At 40.0% G+C, this 23,554-nt stretch overlaps 1 protein-coding gene and 1 pseudogene across 1 annotated transcript; both read right to left on the reverse strand.

The window, feature by feature from the left end:
• Positions 1-4,398: 4,398 nt before the first annotated feature.
• On the reverse strand, positions 4,399-16,272 carry LOC123774270 (death-associated inhibitor of apoptosis 2-like; annotated as a pseudogene).
• Positions 16,273-21,842: 5,570 nt separating this feature from the next.
• On the reverse strand, positions 21,843-22,494 carry LOC123769297 (cytochrome c-like). The gene is made up of 2 exons (XM_069310048.1): positions 22,489-22,494; positions 21,843-22,160 (listed from the first exon to the last, which is right to left on the reverse strand). The coding sequence occupies exons 1-2, from the start codon at positions 22,492-22,494 to the stop codon at positions 21,843-21,845; spliced, it is 324 nt and encodes a 107-aa protein (XP_069166149.1).
• Positions 22,495-23,554: the final 1,060 nt, after the last annotated feature.

Below are 23,554 nucleotides of genomic sequence, written 5' to 3' on the forward strand. Positions count from 1 at the left end.
TATACAATTGCCATTTTGATATAAATATATGGTACAAAAGATTTGAAAACCATATTGTCCGACATACATTAGTCAAATACTTGAAATCTTCCACAACTTTCTTCCAGAATCGGTGGCATGATAAGGATGTGACATAAAATAAAGCGTGAAAAGATCAACAATGTTTTAGTTGTTTGGGGGAATTGCCTGATCTTCCTTAGACTAGTACCACGTAAAGTCCCAGTTCTGACTAAGCACTGTGTCAGCTGAGCCATATATAAATATTCGTGGCCGCCGGCCATCCACTGACGGCCAGCCACACACTCTTTGCTGCTCTTCCAAAGAAAAAGTGGTACAAAAAGCTCTCTTCACCGTCTAAGAAAGAACTCATGCTGTTTCCTCAGATGGAATTAGAATGTAAGCTTATTCCTCATACAAAAATAATATGAGATATTGTTTTTTCTCAAAAGTATCAGACACCTGATCTAGATGAAATCCAAAACAATTAAAATATACCTTGTCATTTGAAATCTCGGTTATTACAGAGGGACAACAAATTCTATTTACTAAGTACAGAATGAACTTAATATATATGTAGATGGATATGGATGCTCATGTGACTCTTACAGTGGCTACGTTGAGGCTCTAATTCCTACATTGGTTAGCCTGTTTCGTGAAACAAATTTGATTAGTAATGCCTGTGTGAAAATTGGCCATAACACCAAAGATCCTCATCGAGTTGATTTGGCTAATTATACGCTGGAGAATGGTGACAAACCTTTACAAACTCACTCTTACTATGAACTTGAACCCCTTTTCCAATCTCTGATGACTCTTATTTTTTATTTTTTTTTGAGGGGGGGGGGAGATATTTACAAAATTCCTTTCTCTAATGAGTTAACTGCTTACCATCAACATCCTTTTATTTATTTTCAACTATTCCTCCCCTTATAATGTTTATATGTCTATCCCTTTGATTCTTTTTCTCTGTTAATGCCTCGACTTGTCACCTGCTTTGAGTCTTATCTTTTGTCCTTTGTTTTGCGTCTTTTAAGTTCGTTTTATCTCTTTTTGGTGTGGTTGTTTTCTCAACAGTTTCAGGCGAAGAAACTTTCTGAGAGGCGATTGCTTTTAAATGCTGTCATCACCCAATACACTTTGGTACTTAACTTTTAGGTTTTTAAGGAACCACGATTTTTCTGCTTCCATATTAGCCTTGTGTAATAACGCAATCGATTTTAAATTCTTCTTTTCGTTATCGATAGACACTATTTGATTATTATCCTCATTGTTGTTTATAGAATACATACCATTTATCAGGGTTAATTTACTAATATTGTATAGAATTGGGGAAAACGGGTGCTATTTCTATAGCTTCATTTATCATCGGTATGTTCAATATTTCAGATAGCATATCTTGGTGGTTATACATATCTCTTGAAAAATAAAGGTTTAATTTAATGGAACGCTGAAGAATATTATCGTTTATTACCGTGACAAGATTCTTATAGAACTGGGCGCAGAATATAAATTCGAAGATATGATTTGAAAGTGAAATAAATAATTGCATCATTTCAGATTTGGCCATTTCATTCTTGCAAAACGTTTTTCTTATTGAGAGATTGTTGAATGCTGATCTCAAATACTTATTGTTGCATGTCCCGGCCAAGTAAGCATCGAGCTGAGTTGTGACGGCTTGGATGATCGAAGTGAATTTATTCATTTGAGTTTCTTCGTATTCTATGGGGTCCACCGAAGTCTCATCATGGTTAATCATCGACAAATGCATTCTTGTCTCACTTAATTCTGAAAGCATTTGTTTGTTGGAATCCTGGAGACTAGCATTTGTCTGTTAAATGGTCAACAGGTTAGAAGTTATTGTTTCATTTTTTTCTTGTAAGGTCTTAACATGTAAATCATTTTGTTGTTGTAAAGCCAGTATTTCATGAATATCATCAGAAGGAAACTTGCGAATCACGTTCAAGATAATGTAATAAAAACGTTTTACATTATTTTGCATTCAAATCTTGCCTTATTTCCTTCTGGAATAATGTATATATAATAGTAACGAATGAATAAACTTTTATAACTTCCTCATTCGTCCCTTTATAATTTCTTTCCAGTTCAACAATTCGTTTGGTTATAATTTCTTGAACTAGAACTATTGATGCCACCGCATCTATTAACAATTTAGCAACATAATTAGGTTCGTCTAATTGACGTTTTAAATTATCATTTTGATTTACTTAGGGCATTATTTGATATTTGTGTTTATTTACTGTTTCATCGATAATATTAGTTTAAAATTTTTCTAATATTTGATTAAATAAATTTCTTTCTTCCTCGTTAGTAAAAATATTAAGTAAATCATCATTTTGGAGTGGTTCAATATTATTAATATAATAATTTAAACGGGAAATCATGTCTTTAATGTCCTTTTCACGTTCTTGGTAAATGTAGTTTTCGCGTTCGGTATTCTACTGACTAATGAACCAATTTATTATTGCTTCATCTTGTGAATTTCTTGTTTCCTTTGATTCATCATCATCATCTAAAAGCAATATACTTGAAAAAACAATGAATTATATCGCTATTCGATAATGTAGGTTTTTTATAAAGTCGCTCTAATGTTTCAATATTATATTTATTTACTTCATTTATATTCTGTACTAATGTATTATATTCATCATACTAATTTGTTTAGAATTTTCACAAGCTAGTAGTTTTTGTTGGCATTCCTGAACATAATAATAATAATAATAATAATAATTTTTATTTAGGTAAGGTACATACATAAAGAGATTTTACAAAGTTTGTTGGCTTTATAGATAGAGCTAGTACATACAATGCCTAAAGCCACTATTACGCAAAGCGTTTCGGGCAGGAAAAACATTAATGACTAAAGCTTAAAACTAATGGGTAAAAAGAATAAGATGTGTTGAGTAGAAATAAAAATAGAGGTAAAAGAGGGGGGAACATTGTTGAAAAAGCAGCACAAATACAATTACAAATTATTACAGAAAATTACATTCAAATAGCGTTGATTTGAAAAAAAAAAAAAAAAACATACAAGGGTTGACAACAGAGGGGTAAGGTAGGTTACAGGGAATTTATTAGGTATAGCTTCGTTTTTAACGTAAACTGGTTGAGAGAGGTACAGTCTTTAACATGGTTGGGAAGATCATTCCACATTCTGGGCCCCTTGATTTGTAGAGCATTTCTGGTTTGATTAAGTCGTACTCTAGGAACATCAAAACTGTATTTATTTCTGGTGTTTTGCTCATGGGTTCTGTTACAACCTTCTATGAAGCTTTTGAGATCAGGAATTGGCATTATAGTTTAGCGTTTTATATATGTATAATACACATGAGAGAATGTACAGTGACTTAATATCTAACATATTCCGAGATTTGAGTAGGGGTACCGAGTGATGTCTGGGGCCAGAATTGGATATTGTCCTAATAGCAGCTTTGTGTTGAGTAATTAGAGGATGTAAGTGATTTTGGGTAGTAGAGCCCCAAGCACAAATACCATAGTTGAGATATGGATAGATAAGGGAGTAATAGAGAGTCACCAGGGCAGGGCGTGGTACATAATATCTGATTTTAGAAAGAATGCCCACAGTTTTTGAAACTTTTTTTTGATATGTTTAGAATGTGTCCCTGGAAATACAGCTTGTGGTCAATGAGAACGCCAAGGAATTTGCCATCTAATTTGTTACAAATTTGGGTATTGTTTATTTTGAGATTTATTTGATGAGAGGATTTATTGCCAAACAGAATATAGAAAGTTTTTGTCAATGTTAAGGGTGAGTTTGTTGGCAGTTAGCCACAGATGGACTTTATTTAGCTCAGTATTTACTGTGGCATTTAGAGCAAGGGGATCAGGACTGGAGTAAATGAAGGTTGTGTCGTCAGCAAATGTTTTTAATGGTTTTGGGATACTAATAAATTATTATATTCTTCCTTTTCTGATAGTTTATCATCTTTACATTTTTGTAGGGCTTGTTGGCATTCCAGAAATTGTCTTTTCTGGTTCTTTACATCGTTTTTCACATGTGGTTAATTTTAGTTGGTATTCTTCAAGAGATATTAAATTTGTATTTATTTGCCTATATAATTCTTCTTGTTGTTGACGACTTTGTTCAAGTGCACTATTTAATTGTTGCTTACATGTTTTTAGGTCATTCTCGAGTGTAACGCATTTAGATCTTATTCTAGTATTATTTGAATTTATTAAATCGGTTAGTTTTTCTTTTTCATCAGCTAAGTCTTTTATTTGTTTGTCTTTGTCTTCGGAGATATGTTGAATTTGTCTATCTTTCTCATCTACCAAAAATGCATATTCTGTTTCATACTTTTTTCTTTTCAGCATCATATTGGATTCTAAGCTTTATTAATTCAGTATTGTTTCGATCTTCTAGATTATTTTTTCAATATATTTTTGATTATCTTGAAGAGTTGAATTTTCCTTCTTTAAATTCTCTATTTTATTTTCTTGGTCTCCTAATTTCTCTGAAAGCTGCACAATAGTAAGTTCTAAATCTCTCACATTTGTATTTAAATCTGTTATTGTGGCATCTTGATTTCCACATTTAATTTCTAATTCACTTTTTTTATTCTCACATTCATTACATTTTTTATTCAAATGAGCTATTGTTTGTTTTTGTTGATTCCGACTCTTAAGAGGATATGTTTCAGTTATTAATTTAAAATATCGATCAGAGATAGTAAACAAATGAAGCATTTTATTCAATAATGGAATCATTCTTTTATCATCATCATTCACAACAACAAAATTGTTAATGAGAGTTTTTATGAATATACATTCTCTCAAACCCGAGGAACCATTGTCTGGGAATGCTATAGTATTCAGATTGTTTTAACAATTTCACTTATTTTTTTTAATTACTGATTTATTATAATTCTACGATCAGGTGACAAAAAATTAAGCAAGAAAAAGAAGGATGAGTGGTCTGCATTTTCAAACAGGTAAAATAATTTTTTATTATTTACCTGATTCTCATAGAAATTGTAGGGGAAGATGGATTAATTGGAGGAGGAGGAGATGATGGGTTGTGTGTTGAGTAAGTAGGAGGAGATAGTGGTTTCGGAAAAGGAACTTTGGATGCTCCATTCCCTTATACCCCTTCTCAACATAAAAATTTGTCTCTCCTGTTCTTTAAATATTTTATACAAAACTGACAAATTTTGTTGAATAATATGGTTTTCATGTTTCAGCTTATTAATATTCAGCAATAGTTGCTGTTGTGTTCTGGGTCCTGCTAATTCCGGAGGCAATGGGTCCACTGGAACTGTAGCAGCGAAAGTGGATGTTCTGCCTAAGTCTAAAATGACTCCTCTGTTATAGGCACTGCCTGAGACACGTACTAAAGACCTTGACAATTGCATGTCATCAAATTCATATGGTGCAACCATTATGAAAAACATTATGTGCTCTCTTATTTTATATGATCAATTGTTATCCACTTCCCTAGAAAGAAACTTCCAACAGAAAAAGGGTGGTTGACCAGTTGATGGACAGGTTGGTTGGGTGGTTGTAGACCAGTTGACAGACAAGTTGGTTGATTGAGTTGACCAGTTTGTGGGATGGTTGTTTGCTTCTTCAGTTCCGCCAGAGATTGAGTAGTACTGCAACTACCACTGCTTGTTTGTTCACTTTCACTGTCTAGAAAGTTATATCAAGAGGTAGTATGTAGTGTAGTGGTGCTTGGATTGCGACTCTACCACTAATTAATCCATAAACTGTGTTCTGCTGCAGGCTACCTTAGTGACACTTTTATACTACCTTAAAGACAAAAAAAATAGAAATGTCTATTTTGAAAGGATACACACACACACATACATACATTGGTATAACTAAACTACAACTTTTCCTCATCTGAGATTATATCTGGGGAAAAGAATAATATTTCGTCAATAATTATGAGGTATTTATTATAATGTTTATTATGCAAATTTTCTAAAATCATCCTTATTACTGTAGGTGTGGACATATTTTTGTATCCAACACAACTTTCTTGACGATGATGTTTTCTAATTTCTTAGAAGAGTCTTGGGTATGAAGTATTTTCAATATGGTCTCCCTCAGCACCTTCAGCCGCCAGCACATCTGCACGTTCATTTCCATAAATTCCAACATGTTAGGCTTTGCAGTGTTGCTCTCGAATCGTACATATCATGTCATTATCACACTTCTAAAACATTCTTTACTATGATATAATTACTTTAATAGTATATTTTATCTCAGCTCTGCAAATTGGACATGTGGATATGTTTGATGCGCATTTGGAACAAGTGCACATGTGATTACAAGGAAAAAACATTAACTCCAACTTTACATTACATTACTCCAACATTGACGGCAACTTGATCAGTTATTCTACCAAATAATGGTTGTGGGTTAGAATCACCAGACATTGGTGGGCTTGGGACAACATCAACTTCAGTCAATGTCAATTCATCAACTATTGTAGATTCTACTTGCTGATTGGGGTAAGAAGCAAACTCAGTTCCATCAGACATTGGTTGGCTTGGGACAACATCAACTTCAGCTAATGCCAATTCATTCTCTATAGGCTGTATTAAAGTTGTAGATGATTCTACTTGTTGGTTTTGGTCAGAAGCCAACTCATTTCCATCAGACATTGTGGGCTTGGGACAACATCAACTTCAGCCAATGCCAATTTATTTACTAGACGTTTTCTAGTTTCGTTTTCCATGTACTGTAAGACTGCTTCAATAAATGACTCAATGTTAAAGAAAGGTAACCCCTTCTCTTTGAGTTGATTATGATACGTTGTCATCACATGATCTTCCTGGAAACCCATTGAAATAATGTGCTTAGTTATGTCTAGTTCCTTAATAAGTTTGTGTTGATCTTCATTGATATGGGTTATTGAAGGGTTTGTCTCATAAGGTGGCCTTTCCCCTTGAACCTGAAAACAAAAGAATAAAGTTAATGTTACAAATGGCTTTTATAAAGATTATAATAATAGTCAACCTTCATTTCAAGTTACTGTAACTCATCTAGCTGACATACCTGATCAATGAATTCTTTTCCTTTCGTCAAGAAGAGGAAGGTACACTCTGGGTACCAGCGAGCATGTTCATCCCAAGGTATATCATCAGATTCCCAGTTTCAAAGTCCATTCCCACAATGATAACAGCGCACATGATCACTTTAACCACAATAGAAGAATCCAGCTTCTGACAATTCAGTTGGTTTTCTGTGTTACACGTTCAGGCCATTTGTTAAAGCTTGCTAGGCGACTTTCAAGTGTTAAGTAGTCTTTTCGCTTGGCGATGGTATGCTGGTGAACGCCATTGTTTGTCATAGGACTTAGACCACAGACATCTATTCCTTGTGTATAGGACGAATTTTACTATTTCTCAGTGGAACGGAATAACCCTTGAATTTTTCATTAAATATCAGTGGAAAATTTCCCACTGGTTGGTTTCGAATGAATGGACAATCGGGAAAGTGCCGCTGATGTTCGCCTCTGGAAGTGTCTCCTCTTTCCCAGGCACCAACAATGCCTCGACAAAAGACACAAGCAACGGTGGTCATTTGTTCGCAGGTAGTAAAAGCCATCACGAGTCAAATCAGATGGTTCTAACCATTCAAGTGGCCAATCTATGTAGGTATCCAAACGTTCCTTTTCAAACCGTAAACTGTCATATGAATCAAACTTCTTAGAAATAGATCTTTTCACGTTCTGATTATATGTGCATTCTGGTTTCTCTTTCTTATGTAAAGCAATGATTCTATTTTCATCTTTGTTTACGTTCGTGCATCAATTTGAAAATGGCACATTGAACATTCTAAAAGATTTGCTTTATGAGTATAATAGAAACCCGCCTTTGCAAGTACATGACTGTTTACACTGAAGTTACAGTCCTTAAAAATCTCCAAACGATTTTTTTCTTCTCTCATTGCTATGAAAACAAAATGTGAGTGTTGTATTAGACTGACTAGTTAGTGACTGAGAGAGGCAATCTCTCTCTCTCTCTCTTTATATAATACACAATCAATCCCTCCTCTTCCTCTTCCTGTTGACTCATAGACTTAAAATTGGGACTATAGAGTTTATCAGCAGAAATCCTTTTCCAAATCCCTTTTTAGTTTTTTGTTCTTTATATCTTTTGTACCTTCTATTATAACATAATGCCCATCCACACACTACTTACCAGCCAGCTCGGACACAAAGGTAGGATGTTGACCACGGCCCTTGCTATCAATTAACATTTAATGAAACACTTTCAAATAATATAAACCAATCAAGTCCTTCGACCAACATTCATTAAATAAAATAAAACAATATGATTGTATAATAATTGAATTTGAGCATATTAATTGGTAAAAAGCTGAAATAATGGTAAGAAAAATATAGGGAACCAAGTGGAAATTCTGTGATAAAAATAGAAATTTTAATTGTGGAAATTTTACTACATTTTTTACACAGATTTTTTTTTCAACCTGGGCGCCAAAAAAAAAAAAATAATAATTCACGTCCCAGATAAAAAAAATACTACTACCTAACTAATTATATTACTTATTTTTACTGATGAACACTTTATATATCATGTGTATATCAATACAAACTCCAGTCTAAAAGATGTCATCCCTACCACAGGTGTTACTAGAAAACATATTTTAATTAATTGTCCCTAGTCCACTTCTCGACAGTAATGAAGACGGTAATTTGTCTCTATAGACTTCTAAAGATGATCATGACGAAAATGTGTAACTGAGTTGGTTGTTTTCCCAATGCCTTCCACTGTATAATAAAGTTAATGGTAACTAACCACCTAATTCTTCTTCATCATCTTCAAAATTGTCGGTCAAATTTTTTTTCAAAAAGAAACTTGCTCCATATTGTTGGAAATTGGGGCCTAATATCTTCTACAGCAATGTGCTTTTTTCTACTTTTTCATTTAGCCACTGTAGAAAACTTGTCCCCATTTCCTGAAAATAATGATAATTATTTATTAGTGTTATAAATCCATTATTTTTCAACCTAATTTTTCAAATAATTAATTTCTTAAGAGGGTCTTTTTATGAAAACAGAGTAGGTAGGTGCTTTACCCATCTTACTCACCTTACATCTTTGTAAAATATAAATCGAGAACTTGAGCCATTTCTGAATTTCATTTAGTCGTAATTGAGTTAAGTGAATATATTCTCTAAACTCCAATTTTGCTTGTTTTTTTTCTTGGATAAAAAATAATAAACTGCTTTTTCCCTCAAGGCTCTAAGTATTACATACCATCTTGTTTTTACTTTTACCATTCCAATTGTTTCTTCATTCTCATTTAGAAAATAAAAACTTCACCTTTTTTATAAAGATCACTTCGCACCTGTAAAAATAATTTAATAATATAGTTTCATAAAAGAAATTGTATTGAAAAATGTGACAATATAAATTGGCACTTCCTTGTACTATAGACTCTTTGTTTGCCTACCTTATTCTGGTGTTTCACTACATCTTTAGCTTCAATTATTGAATAGGCAGGAGATGTAAGAGCCTAATGCCGTAAACAGGTTGAGTGTGTAGTGTGGAGGTAATGCAAGAAGGCTAGTCTCTTCATATTCGTTGTACAATGGAGTAAACAGATAACGTTGAGTTAATGCTTATCCAAGTGACTGAGGTTAACAATATGTTGGTTGTCAGGTTGAAGAAGCTCACACACAGCTGTACATTTAGTATAGTGTAAGATACTATATACCAAATGTCGATTCATAATATCCATATTATTCAATGTATCCCACAGTGATCTGGCCACAACCTTAGCAACAACATAACGTTCTCCATCATACCACTCAATGTCTTCCCTTTCTCCAATTAACATATGAACACTTTTACTCCCAGTAATTAAAAATAATTTACCATTAATGTATCTGCCACTGAAATGAGCTGATTCGCCATTCACTTTAGTCATACAAACTACTTTAGAAGTAGTAGTACTGAGATCTTCTAAGCAATATTGTTTCCATAGATCATTTGTTTCTGGTTGTTTATCATCCTCATCACCAATACCACCAGTAAATTTTTTATTGGCAAAGAACACTAAATCAAACTGTCCCTTAAACTCCAAGAGTGTTACACCACAAGGAACATTTTTTCGAACTTCCGGATCATTGTTGTAGATTGTGTCATCAGGGCCATAGCAGTTCCCAGCAAACACAAATCATCTACACAACGTTCGCCTATCTCTTCCCATAGGTGTGGGAATGATTTGCATTGAGAATGGTGCAGGAGAGCCTTTGAGAAACTTTTACTCAAAAAATCCAAACACAAAGGTTTAATTATAAATTGTTTTTCTACAATTATTTTCTTCCAAATGTAAAACAAATAGTTTTTACATGTTTAAATATAAAATTTATGGTGTTTTTTTGTAAAATTCATTAATAAATTGTGAATGATATATATTGGCTGAGTGAAACCTTTAAAATCCATTTAGTTATAATATGAACAGAAAAAAGTAGTTTTCCAAATTTTCTAAAAATCGCTCTTTTTAACACAATTTGACTCCTTATGCATTCCACTAAACACTAATATCATGTTTAAATATATAATTTATGTATTATTCCCTAAGATAATTTATATAAATTTTAAAAGTTGCTGGAAAGTGGTGAGAACGAATCTGAAAACGTTTTGTTGTCTTATATTGGCGTGTTCTTATTAACTAGAGTGAGTAAGAGTGAGCGAGAGTGGGTAAGAGTGAGTAAGAGTGACTGAAGGTGAGTGAGAGTGCCAGAGAGTGTGTAAGTGTGAGTAAGAGTGAGTATAAGTAAGAGTGACTGAGAGTGAGTAAGAGTGACAGAGTGAGTAAGAGTGAGAGTAAGAGTGACAGAATGAGTAAGAGTGAGAGTAAAGTGATTGAGAGTAAGGGTGAGTATGAGAGTAAGAGTGATTGAGAGTTAGTGAGAGTAAGAGTGATTGAGAGTAAGAGTGATTGAGAGTAAGAGTGATTGAGAGTAAGAGTGATTGAGAGTAAGAGTGATTGGGAGTAAGAGTGATTGAGAGTAAGAGTGATTGGGAGTAAGAGTGATTGGGAGTAGGAGTTAGAGTGAGAGTAGGAGTAAGAATGAGAATAAGAGTGATTGAGAGTAAGAGTGAGTAAGAGTAAGAATGAGAGTAAGAGTGATTGAGAGTAAGAGTGATTGAGAGTAAGAGTGATTGAGAGTAAGAGTGATTGAGAGTAAGAGTGATTGGGAGTAAGAGTGATTGGGAGTAAGAGTGAGAGTAAGAATGAGAATAAGAGTGATTGAGAGTAAGAGTGATTGGGAGTAAGAGTAAGAGTAAGAATGAGAGTAGGAGTGATTGAGAGTAGGAGTGATTGGGAGTAGGAGTGATTGGGAGTAAGAGTGATTGAGAGTAAGAGTAATTGAGAGTAAGAGTATGAGAGTAAGAGTGAGAGAGTGAGTATGAATGGGTAAGGGTGACTGAGAGTGAGTAAGAATGACAGAGTAAGAGTGACAGAGAGTAAGAGTGACAGAGAGTAAGAGTGACAGAGAGTAAGAGTGACAGAGAGTAAGAGTGACAGAGTAAGAGTGACAGAGAGTAAGAGTGACAGAGAGTAAGAGTGACAGAGAGTAAGAGTGACAGAGTAAGAGTGACAGAGTAAGAGTGACAGAGAGTAAGAGTGACAGAGTAAGAGTGACAGAGAGTAAGAGTGACAGAGAGTAAGAGTGACAGAGTAAGAGTGACAGAGAGTAAGAGTGACAGAGAGTAAGAGTGACAGAGAGTAAGAGTGACAGAGAGTAAGAATGACAGAGAGTAAGAGTGACAGAGAGTAAGAGTGACAGAGAGTAAGAGTGACAGAGAGTAAGAGTGACAGAGAGTAAGAGTGACAGAGTAAGAGTGACAGAGTAAGAGTGACAGAGTAAGAGTGACAGAGAGTAAGAGTGACAGAGAGTAAGAGTGACAGAGTAAGAGTGACAGAGAGTAAGAGTGACAGAGAGTAAGAGTGACAGAGTAAGAGTGACAGAGTGTAAGAGTAAGAGTGACAGAGAGTAAGAGTGACAGAGAGTAAGAGTGACAGAGTAAGAGTGACAGAGAGTAAGAGTGACAGAGTAAGAGTGACAGAGTAAGAGTGACAGAGAGTAAGAGTGACAGAGAGTAAGAGTGACAGAGAGTAAGAGTGACAGAGAGTAAGAGTGACAGAGTAAGAGTGACAGAGTAAGAGTGACAGAGAGTAAGAGTGACAGAGAGTAAGAGTGACAGAGTAAGAGTGACAGAGAGTAGGAGTGACAGAGTGTAAGAGTGACAGTAAGAGTGACAGAGAGTAAGAGTGACAGAGAGTAAGAGTGACAGAGTAAGAGTGACAGAGTAAGAGAGTGAGAGTGATTATGAGAGAGTTAAGAGTGTGAGGTGTGTGAGTGTAGCAGGCCAGGGAGGCAGGATGTGTGGTCACAGGCGAGGCCTAGGCCTCGTGATCTCTAATGTTGGTTTTTATATATATGTGGGATTTTTTGTCCTGTTTCAAATTATAATTATTTAGCAGGAATGTAATAAGATATTGCACAGTATTAATGTGACAATAATATATGCATTATTTCCTTGATAATCAAACTTGTTGTTCAAAGATAATATACAATCTTTGAAGGAAACATTTTGAGAGCGCAAGCTGGCAACACTGTTCTGGTGGGTGAGAGAGACATATGGTTAGTTGTACTCAGACCTAAAGTGGAGAAGGGTGTGTCCCAGCTGGCCGCCACCAGCCGCCACCCGCCGCCACCCGCCGCCCACACAGCCGCCACCGCCACCACCAGCCGCCACCCGCCGCCACCCGCCACCCACCACAGCCGCCACCCGCCGCCACCCACCACCAGCCGCCACCCACACCAGCCGCCACCCCGCCACCAGCCGCCACCCGCCACCACCCACCACCAGCCGCCACCGCCACCAGCCGCCACCCGCCACCACCACCACCAGCCGCCACCCGCCACCGCCCACCACCAGCCGCCACCCGCCACCGCCCACCACCAGCCGCCACCCGCCACCGCCCACCACCAGCCGCCACCCGCCACCGCCCACCACCAGCCGCCACCCGCCACCGCCCACCACCAGCCGCCACCCGCCACCGCCCACCACCAGCCGCCACCCGCCACCGCCCACCACCAGCCGCCACCCGCCACCGCCACCCACCACCGCCACCCGCCACCCGCCACCACCCACCACCAGCCGCCACCACCCACCACCAGCCGCCACCCGCCACCAGCCACCGCCACCCGCCACCAGCCACCGCCACCCACCACCACCCGCCACCAGCCACCGCCACCCACCACCGCCACTCACCACCCGCCGCCACCACCCACCACCAGCCGCCACCCGCCACCCACCACCGCCACCCGCCGCCACCACCCACCACCACCACCCACCACCACCACCAGCCGCCGCCGCCACCACCACCCACCACCACCGCCGCCACCACCCATCACCGCCGCCGCCACCACCACCCACCACCACCGCCGCCGCCACCACCCATCACCGCCGCCGCCGCCACCACCCACCACAGCCGCCGCCGACACCACCGCCACCACCACCACCCACCACCGCCGCCACCACCAGCCGCCACAAGCCGCCACCGCCCGCCACCGCCCGCCACCAGCCGCCATCACCACCACCACCACCACCAGCCGCCATCACCGCCACCAGCTGCCACCACCACCAGCCGCCACCACCACCACCACCAGCCGCCATCACCGCCACCAGCTGCCACCACCACCAGCCGCCATCACCGCCACCAGCTGCCACCACCACCAGCCGCCACCACCGCCACCACCACCTGCCACCAGCCGCCACCACCGCCCGCTATCAGCAGTCACCGCCCGTTGCCACAGTCGCCACCGCAAGCCGCCACCGCCAGCCGCCACCAGCCCCCCCCACCGCCGATCGTCACCACCCACCACAGCCGCCGCCGCCCGCCACCGCCCGCCACCACCCACCACAGCCGCCACCACCCACCACCACCCGCCGCCACCACCCACCACCACCCGCCGCCACCACCCACCACCACCAGCCGCCGCCGCCACCCACCACCCGCCGCCGCCGCCACCACCACCCACCACCACCGCCGCCACCACCCACCACCACCAGCCGCCGCCGCCACCACCACCACCCACCACCACCGCGCCACCACCAGCCGCCGCCACCGCCACCACCACCCACCACCACCGCCGCCACCACCCACCACCGCCAGCCGCCACCACTCATCACAGACCCCGCCACCGCCCGCCAGACACAGCCGCCAGTGTCCGCCACCGCCGCCACTGTCCGCCACCGCCGCCACTGTCCGCCACCGCCGCCATTGTCCACCACCGCCGTCACTGTCCGCCACCGCCGCCACTGTCCGCCCGCCGCCACCACTGTCCGCCCGCCGCCACCACTGTCCGCCCGCCGCCACCACTGTCCGCCCGCCGCCACCACTGTCCGCCCGCCGCCTCCACTGTCCGCCCGCCGCCTCCACTGTCCGCCCGCCGCCTCCACTGTCCGCCCGCCGCCTCCACTGTCCGCCCCCCCTCCACTGTCCGCCCGCCGCCGCCACTGTCCGCCCGCCGCCGCCACTGTCCGCCCGCCGCCACCACTGTCCGCCCGCCGCCGCCACTGTCCGCCCGCCGCCTCCACTGTCCGCCCGCCGCCTCCACTGTCCGCCCGCCGCCTCCACTGTCCGCCCGCCGCCTCCACTGTCCGCCCGCCGCCTCCACTGTCCGCCCGCCGCCTCCACTGTCCGCCCGCCGCCGCCACTGTTCGCCCGCCGCCGCCACTGTCCGCCCGCCGCCGCCACTGTCCGCCCGCCGCCGCCACTGTCCGCCCGCCGCCACTGTCCACCACTGCCGCCACGGTCCGCCCGCCGCCACTATCCGCCACAGCCGCCACTGTCCGCCCGCCGCCACTGTCCTCCCGCCGCCACTGTCCGCCCGCCGCCGCCCTGTCCGCCCGCCGCCACTATCCGCCACCGCCGCCACTGTCCGCCCGCCGCCACTGTCCGCCCGCCGCCACTATCCGCCACCGCCGCCACTGTCCGCCCGACGCCACTGTCCGCCCGCCGCCACTGTCCGCCCGCCGCCACTGTCCTCCCGCCGCCACTGTCCGCCCGCCGCCGCCCTGTCCGCCCGCCGCCACTATCCGCCACCGCCGCCACTGTCCGCCCGCCGCCACTGTCCGCCCGCCGCCACTATCCGCCACCGCCGCCACTGTCCGCCCGACGCCACTGTCCGCCCGCCGCCACTGTCCGCCCGCCGCCACTGTCCGCCACCGCCGCCACTGTCCGCCACCGCCGCCACTGTCCGCCCGCCGCCACTGTCCGCCACCGCCGCTACTGTCCGCCCGCCGCCACTGTCCGCCCGCCGCCGCCACTGTCCGCCCGCCGCCACTGTCCGCCCGCCGCCACTATCCGCCACCGCCGCCACTGTCCGCCACAGCCGCCACTCTCTGCCGTACAGCCTCCCCTCTCTCCGTTAGTAAATAATTATAATTGTTAGTAAATAATAAAAGAAATATAAATTATTAGATTTTTTTTACCCTTAAATTGGTTTTAATATTTAAATTGAAAATAATAATATAATATAAAATATAATAAAAATAATATAATATAAAATATAATTTAATTTCAAGAAATTTAACTTTAAACACAAAGATGTAAAAAGGGTTCAGATTATTGGCTCAAACCTTTCATAAGAGATTCATATTGGTATATGAATGGATTATGAATGACTCATGTTAGGAGTGTAAAGTTGCCACAACATCTCAAATTAGTGTTAGATACATATGTCTTGGTTATAAGTTTTGGAAACCTATTTAAATCCACACACAATATCGTATCTGATACGATAAAACAAACGTTTCCAATACTTTCAAATACTTTCCAGATATGTTGTGGCAACCTAAAATTGTTTGCTGGGTTGACCTTTATGTCATGAAGAATAGCAGGGTCGTCTTCAGGGGATAGGATTCCATGTGGGACATTTGCACTTATTCTTTTTATCTTCTTTTTTTCTTTCAATGTTTTTAAAAGATTTTCATACCTACAAACAAACAAAAAAAATGAGTAAATAAAAAGTAATAATTTGTTGGGGTATGGATATTATAAAAATATATACATGATATATATTATTAACATATTATAATAATGATACTTACAATTCGGAAGATTTAAAACTGTTTTCAGCATAACAAATCATCTTCTGAAATGATGCTCCAAATGTATCTGGAAGTTTTTCTTTCATCTTTTTTTGGTATATGTTATCAAGGGTCATCATTAACATGTTTATAGAAAGTGGTGAATCCATAGTTGTTGTATATGTCAACAATTAAATAATATTAAATAGTTATCACTATGGACATATGCATGCAGCATCAGACCACTAAACACTGAGGTAATAATACTGGGCATAACGCTTTTATATACTTGAAGGCGATTTAACTATGCTTTATGGGAAGACGCGGTCGGGGCAGCACACCCCTGCATCATACCACACCTCCCCCCTCCCCCCCTCCTCCTCCTACTCCTCAAGTCAGAATTGAAAAGATAGATATAAAAGAATTCAACTGTCAGTTACAACCCTAGTCCTGTGCTGTATCTAGTGAGTCCACTTTGATAATATTATAATATAATACGACAATATAATTATATTGACTTAGTTTGGGTAAGGTAGGGTCTTGTTTGGTCTTATTTATATAGCAGGCCCAATACGACGTTCTGGCTACTTAAATCTCTCATAACTTCTATTGCTGTAATTATTAGTCCTGCATCACCTTATACTACCTTAGATAAAAATGTTGATTGATCAGTTAAGTTACATATGCCTTAACATATATTTTTTTTTATACATCCACAGATTTGAAATAGATCACTATTATGACTGATATTAACGAGACAACAGCATATTTGGAAAATTATAAGACTCTGAGTGAACCCAACCCTACAGGCAAAGCAATGAACCCCAATGAAATATGGGAAGCTGAATCTGTAAAGACTGAACCCAACCCTACTAACCCCAATGAAATATGGGAAATTGAATCTGGAAGATTATGTTAATAAAACTTGAAGAAATACTACTAAAGTGGGGAATAAAATATGAATATTCATGAGACAAAATAATTGAGTCAAGCTTGAAAATACCTATCAAGTGATTTTGATGTCGAAAGCCTCATCACAGGAAAAAATTGAAATAAACCATATTAATATAACACTTTCGAGCTCCCTGGGATGGTAATAAAAAAGCGTTATGTGCGCGCGGCGTTTTTGCGCGTTAGCGTAAAAACAAAAAGGTGTATACTCTTTTTACTCTCCTGACCTTAGTTCTCGAGCTACTTATTTCGTTTTGGTACCAACGTGTTCGCAATAAAATTCACTAGAAGAACATCAGTAAAAAAAGTCACGAAACATATAGAGATACCAGCACCAAATAAATAACTACGAAGATGACTCGCCGTGAGCGCCCAACAGCAACAAAATGTTTTTACTCTTGGGATTGTTATCACCTCCACACTTGTTTTACAGCGTTAATTTTGGTATCAATGGACTCGCAATGAAATTCCCAACACGGTGATATGAATATAAGCATAGAATAATGATTGCGGCCCACCCGCAAGAGTGTGGGAAGTGGTGAAATTGTTACCCGGTATCGGTGACGGGACGACACATGTGCGATACGGCGCTTTGAAAGTTTATACTTATTTCACTCTCATGACATTATTATTCTATGTACGTCATTCATTTTTGTGTCAATGTGTTTGCAATAGAATGTTCTATGAGCCCGTAGGTAAAAAAGATCAACAAAGCGTAAGATAGAATAGCGCCATATATAAAACAACGCTGGAACATATCAGTGAGCGTCAAACACACACGAAATGTTTTTACTTTTGTTATGTTTGTCAAGTTTATTCTTGTTGCACAAAGTAATTTTTGGTTGTACATTGATCGGAATAAAATTCCCTAAACAGACATATGCTTATAATACATGATATGGGGGAAGCATTACCAGTATAAACGGCTAAAGTCACCCACCTGCAACCCGTTTGGGACACTCATGCAGACACACGCTACACCCAAAAAAAAATCTATGAAGGTTCGAGTCTACTTATGGCAGTTTATGTGATACAGTGTTCATTCTGGTATCAAAATACAAAATACATTACCAGTATAAACGGCTAAAATCACCCATCTGCAACCCGTTTGGGACACTCATGCAGACACATGCTACCCCAAAAAAATATATGAAGGTTCGAGTCTACTTATGGCAGTTTATGTGATACAGTGTTCATTCTGGTATCAAAATACTCGTTTCAGTTTGTAGTTCATGCGATTTTCAGAATCAACTGAATCGCTGGAGGTTGAACATTTGAATCAGAGTCATCTGACAAAACCGTCTCGTCAAATGGCAGTGTGCCAGACATCTCGGGTTCTGATTCGGTTGCTGCTTCAGCTTAAGGTGTTGAAGTGAACAAGGGCCGCCTCACACCAGATGGTCCAGGAGTTTGCATGGCGTCAGCATAGGCAGGACCTGTGTCATCATTTATGTCTGGAGCGTGCCGCAAGTGTTGAGATACTGTTGCTGTTTGAGGCCAATCTTTCGGGTCCCAGCACAATAGGGCCCAATTTGCCACCTCGTGGAACTGTAGCAATGTTAGCTTTTTTTGATCAGTTGTGTTGTATTTGTACAAAACAAAGGCATTACGCAAAGCCATTTGCAGGAAATAAAACGTTATCTTTTAGGTCCACTTGTGAGTTTTCCGGGTAAAATGGTAATACCATTTGATCGAAGTGGTCCACACCTTTCATGAACGTATTGTACCATGCAGCCTAATGGTGAGAAAGAGAGCCTCATGGCGCGCAGTTTGAAACAAACCCAAAGTAAATCGGATTAAAATTGAATTTTATACAAATATTTTAAAAGAGGACATAAATTTATGTCCACCATGCGGGAGCAGGTAGGCGAAACAGGACTCCTCATCCGCAGAAAGTATCCACAGATTTGAAATAGATCACCATTATGACTGATATTATCGAGACAACAGGAAATTTTGAAAATGATAAGACTCTGAGTGAACCCAACCCTACAGGCAAAGCAATGAACCCCAATGAAATATGGGAAGCTGAATCTGTAAAGACTGAACCCAACCTTACTAACCCCAATGAAATATGGGAAATTGAATCTGTAAAGATTATGTTAATAAAACTTGAAGAAATACTACTAAAGTGGGGAATAAAATATGAATTATTCATGAGACAAAATAATGGAGTCAAGCTTTAAAATACCTATCAAGTGATTTTGATGTCGAAAGCCTCATCACAGGAAAAAATTGAAATAAACCATATTAAAGTAGTATTTCAAGATGATGAACTGGTTTTGTTTAATGGGTGTGATGACAACTTATGTAAAGAGAGAAATGATCCATTGTTAAATGAAAGTTACCACCTGAAAAAACACAAATATGTTGTGTGTGAGTATACCCTCATCGAATTAACTATCCGTAGTTTTTTTAAATATGAAGAAAAATTACCCACTACTTTGTACATACGAAGTTTTAAAGATGAATGATGCCCATCCAGCCCAGCGTGGGATAATCGGGTGAAGTAACTTTACACACAAAATTTAATGATTATTTCCTCTGCTCCAAATAGATGTTTTCCTCCTCCTTCCCAACTTCAATGGAAGAATCACTTGATATATCAATGAGATAGCTTAAATTTATCATGTCTCCAAAAAGCTATAAATGTCTCCTGTCCCCCCTCTATTTGGAGGGGTGGGTGCAAGCGTCGTCCTCGTTCACTCCAAACCCACCTTCACATATCTAGACAGTCTTCACAATACCGACATATGAAAACTTGTACTGACACTCACCGGAACTAGTGCCAGCCATACTTACATTATCATTTCACTTTTTAATTGTACATCTGTTCCCATTCTGGGCTCACTTTTTATTTAGTGAAAAATTACAGTGAAATTAAAAGGTGGAAAATTTTTAACTAAGAGACCCATAATTTCTCACTAGCTATATATATCTTGTATGTCGATTTTTTATCAACCCCATACAGTCCTGCCCCATTCCCCTACCTATATACACTAGAATAATAAAGGCAAAATTAAAAAAAATAAAGCAATATATGTTTTAATTCATACACACTTTTATTTAGTAAAAATTACAGTTGAATTAAAAATGAAATGAGGCAACCTTCAACTGTTCGAAAGTTTTTTTTTAAATCAGCAATCTCCTGCCAGAGGTTTGTATTCTTCTTCAGGTCGGTGATGTTCAGTTTGAGGTTGGTGTTTTTTTTTTTTTTAGTTCCCTCCTTTAGTCGTCTTGTTTAAAATTCTTATAGACAACCCATACCCACGTCAGTCACTATGTCAGTCACTGTGCGGGAGTTTTGAATAACATTGGCTCTTTGGTGCCATTATAAATTAATATGACTTCCAAGTCGTTGCACATATCAATTCCTCAAAAGAAAGGCGGGTTGCTTTAGCCTTCCAACTCTTTAATTTCATTTTTTAAATTATCAGTGATTATTTCTAACAACTCTTGCTCTATCATCTTCAATAGTGTGTTGTTCTGCTTGATGTCGGTGATTATTTTGCTGATTAATTGTAACAACTCTTGGTCTGTCTTCAATAATATTGTCTCGATCTGCTTGATGATGTCGGTGTTGTTCTGCTTGAGGTTGGTGTTGTTCAGCTTGATGTCGTGGATTATTTGTTACAACTCTTGCTCTATCTTCAATATTAGTTTCTCCTCTTCCTCTTCCCAGCATACTTTCAAGGTTTTTTTCAGCGTAGCTTGTGTCCTATTCTCCATCCTGGGGTTCATCTGAGGAGAGAGCTTCTCGGACCACTTTTTCTTTGGAAGAGCAGCGAAGCTGGCCATCAGTGGATGTAATATAAGAGTGAGAGTGGTCGGCGGCAACGAATATTTATATATGGCTCAACTGACACAGTACTGCTCCGGGCAACCAGCTATTACATTACTAGGTGGACTTCGCCGCCATGAGTTTGATCACACGGTTTTCAACACTTTATCTAAAATGTCACTTTATGCATGCATACAGCTGCTCTCCCTTCCCCTTCCCCACCTTTAGTCGTCTTGTTTATTCTGACTTCAACCTTCAACTGACATTATCGTTGACTTACGTGAAGCAGTTAGTGTAGCGTGTAGTGGTTGGTGGTGGTGGGTGTGGCCAGCAAACGTTGACCATAGTGGGTATTTATAGAGATTGCTCATCAAATGTGTTGAGTAAGTCGGTCAGGGATCTTACACCAAAATAGGTGTTAGTATTTAGTTTATTACTTATTGATTAAAAATTTTGACTTCAGCCTTCAACGGTCCAAAATTTTTATTAAATCAGTATTCTTCTGCTTGAGGTTGGTGGTGTTCATCGTTTTTTCTAATCAATATTCTTTTGCTTGAGGTTGATGTTCTGCTTGATGTTCTTTCTGTGACATCAATAAGCATTGTTTCAAGTTTTTTTTCAGCGCAGCTTGTATCTTCTTGTTCTTTTTCTTCTTCTTCTTCTCCTTCACCTTCTCCTTCTTGAGGTTCATCTTGAAGAGAGCTTCTCGTACCACGTTTTCTTTGGATAGAAGAGCAGCGAAGCGTGTGTTGGTTGGCCGTCAGTGGATGTAAATGTGAGAGTAGCCTGCGACTACTGATATTTATATAATTCAGCTGACACTGCTGCCATCTACTCTGGGCAACCAGCTGTCTCCTCCACTCTTTGAGCAACTTTTTGTAATTTTTACTGCCCTAATTTTTTATTATTTTTTTTAGTAAATTTTGATAGCAGGATGATCTATTAATTAAAAGTGGTGAGACCACAAAAAAGTTAATGCTTGCTCTACTTGGTGGAGGTTTCCAGGTAAGCAATCAAGTCTGCACGCTCATTCTTCTTTTTAAGACCAACAAACACCATCTTTGTGCCTGGAATAAACTTCTTTGGGTTGGTCAAGTAGATATCCAGAATATCTTTGAACCACGTGATACTCTTGGCCTTGTTGGCATAAGTGTAAATACAGCCAGAAGCCTGACCAGTCTGGCGGCCGAAGAGGCCATTGACATTGGGTCCAGTTTTGTGCTTGCCGTTTAATTCAACAGTGTGACACTGTGCACACCTCTGCATAAAGATCTTCTTGCCTTTTTCCCTCTCACCCATCATCTGAAAAAAAAAAATAACTTAAAAGGTTAAGGTGTATGCTATTTATATATTATTTTTTTTTTTTTAGCTGAACATCATTATATTTTCAAAACAATTTCAAAACATCAATTTCAAATCATAAATTTCAAATTATTAGTGATTACAACTGTAATTATATCAAATTTTCCCAAACCAACGAAAAGAGAGAAAGAGAACCCTGGCCAAATATAACCAGGTCATCTCTGGTGGTGGCGTACCAGCACTCCACAGAGGTTAACAGCGAAATAAAGGTATTATAAATCTCAGTGTCATTATATTGGATGGAGCTGGTGGTAACCAACAATCCAACCTTCATTATGGTCATATGTTTCATACACTTACTTACAAAAGGACACTATTTTTTCTTTGTTTTAGGATTCGGATTTACTCTGCGAGCACACTGCACAACCTTGAGTCAAAACACGCTCACAGATGGACTAAAAACTACTGTAGATACAGATTTGGATAATGTATCTAACCAGCTACAGCTTCAACCAAACACAGTTTCAAATGAGAAAACATAAGAAATAAATAATTACACCCTCCTCCTCCTCATCAGCATCATCATTATAAAAAAAAAACAAAAAAAATATATATATAAAATGAATAAAAATATGATATGGAAATGTGGTAAGGATGACATTTTAACTTTTTCGGACCAGAGTTTTTACATCTACATATTTTCCTTGAGAAATTGATGCCCTCTGATTGAAACCCAAACAGAGGTACAAATAATACATACATATACATTTATTTTCAAAAAAGCATTTTTTTTAATTGTTTTATTTAATGAATGGTCGTCTCAGGATTGGTTCACCCCTCTTTCTATGACAAAGTTGGTTAAAGAATAATAAGTATTTTCTATTTGATGGATCATTAGAATTTTTTGAGGCTAGTTTTAATAAATATGGCTGTAAACTCTTAAAAACCAGTTTCATCTCTGGAAGTGTTTCATTAAAGTTAAGGTATAGGGTAACAGGTGTCACATATTCGTCAAAAATCCAACTGTTTTCCATAATATATCTTTCTATATACAAATCAGTGACTGCCATTTGCTCCACTCCATATATAAAACTTGTTGCGGCTTCTAAAAACAGCCTGTCAGTTTGATTACCCCAAGATAAGATTTGGGCATACTTACGAGAAAATTCCCTAATGCTACATTTTAGATGATGCATATTCAACACAAACACACTTTTTACTATTTGCTTACAAAGTGGACACAATATTTCATCTTTGTAGATAATATTTAATAAAAAAGAGTACATCCCATAAGAATTATTCATATATCTAAGGCAGCCATAATTATTATAATCAAATTTCCCTGTAGATTTTTTACCCAACAAAATTTTGGCGGATAATGTAAACATACATTG

The sequence above is a fragment of the Procambarus clarkii genome, chromosome 66, assembly GCF_040958095.1.
Source record: "Procambarus clarkii isolate CNS0578487 chromosome 66, FALCON_Pclarkii_2.0, whole genome shotgun sequence".
NCBI classification, from domain to species: Eukaryota; Metazoa; Arthropoda; class Malacostraca; order Decapoda; family Cambaridae; genus Procambarus; species Procambarus clarkii.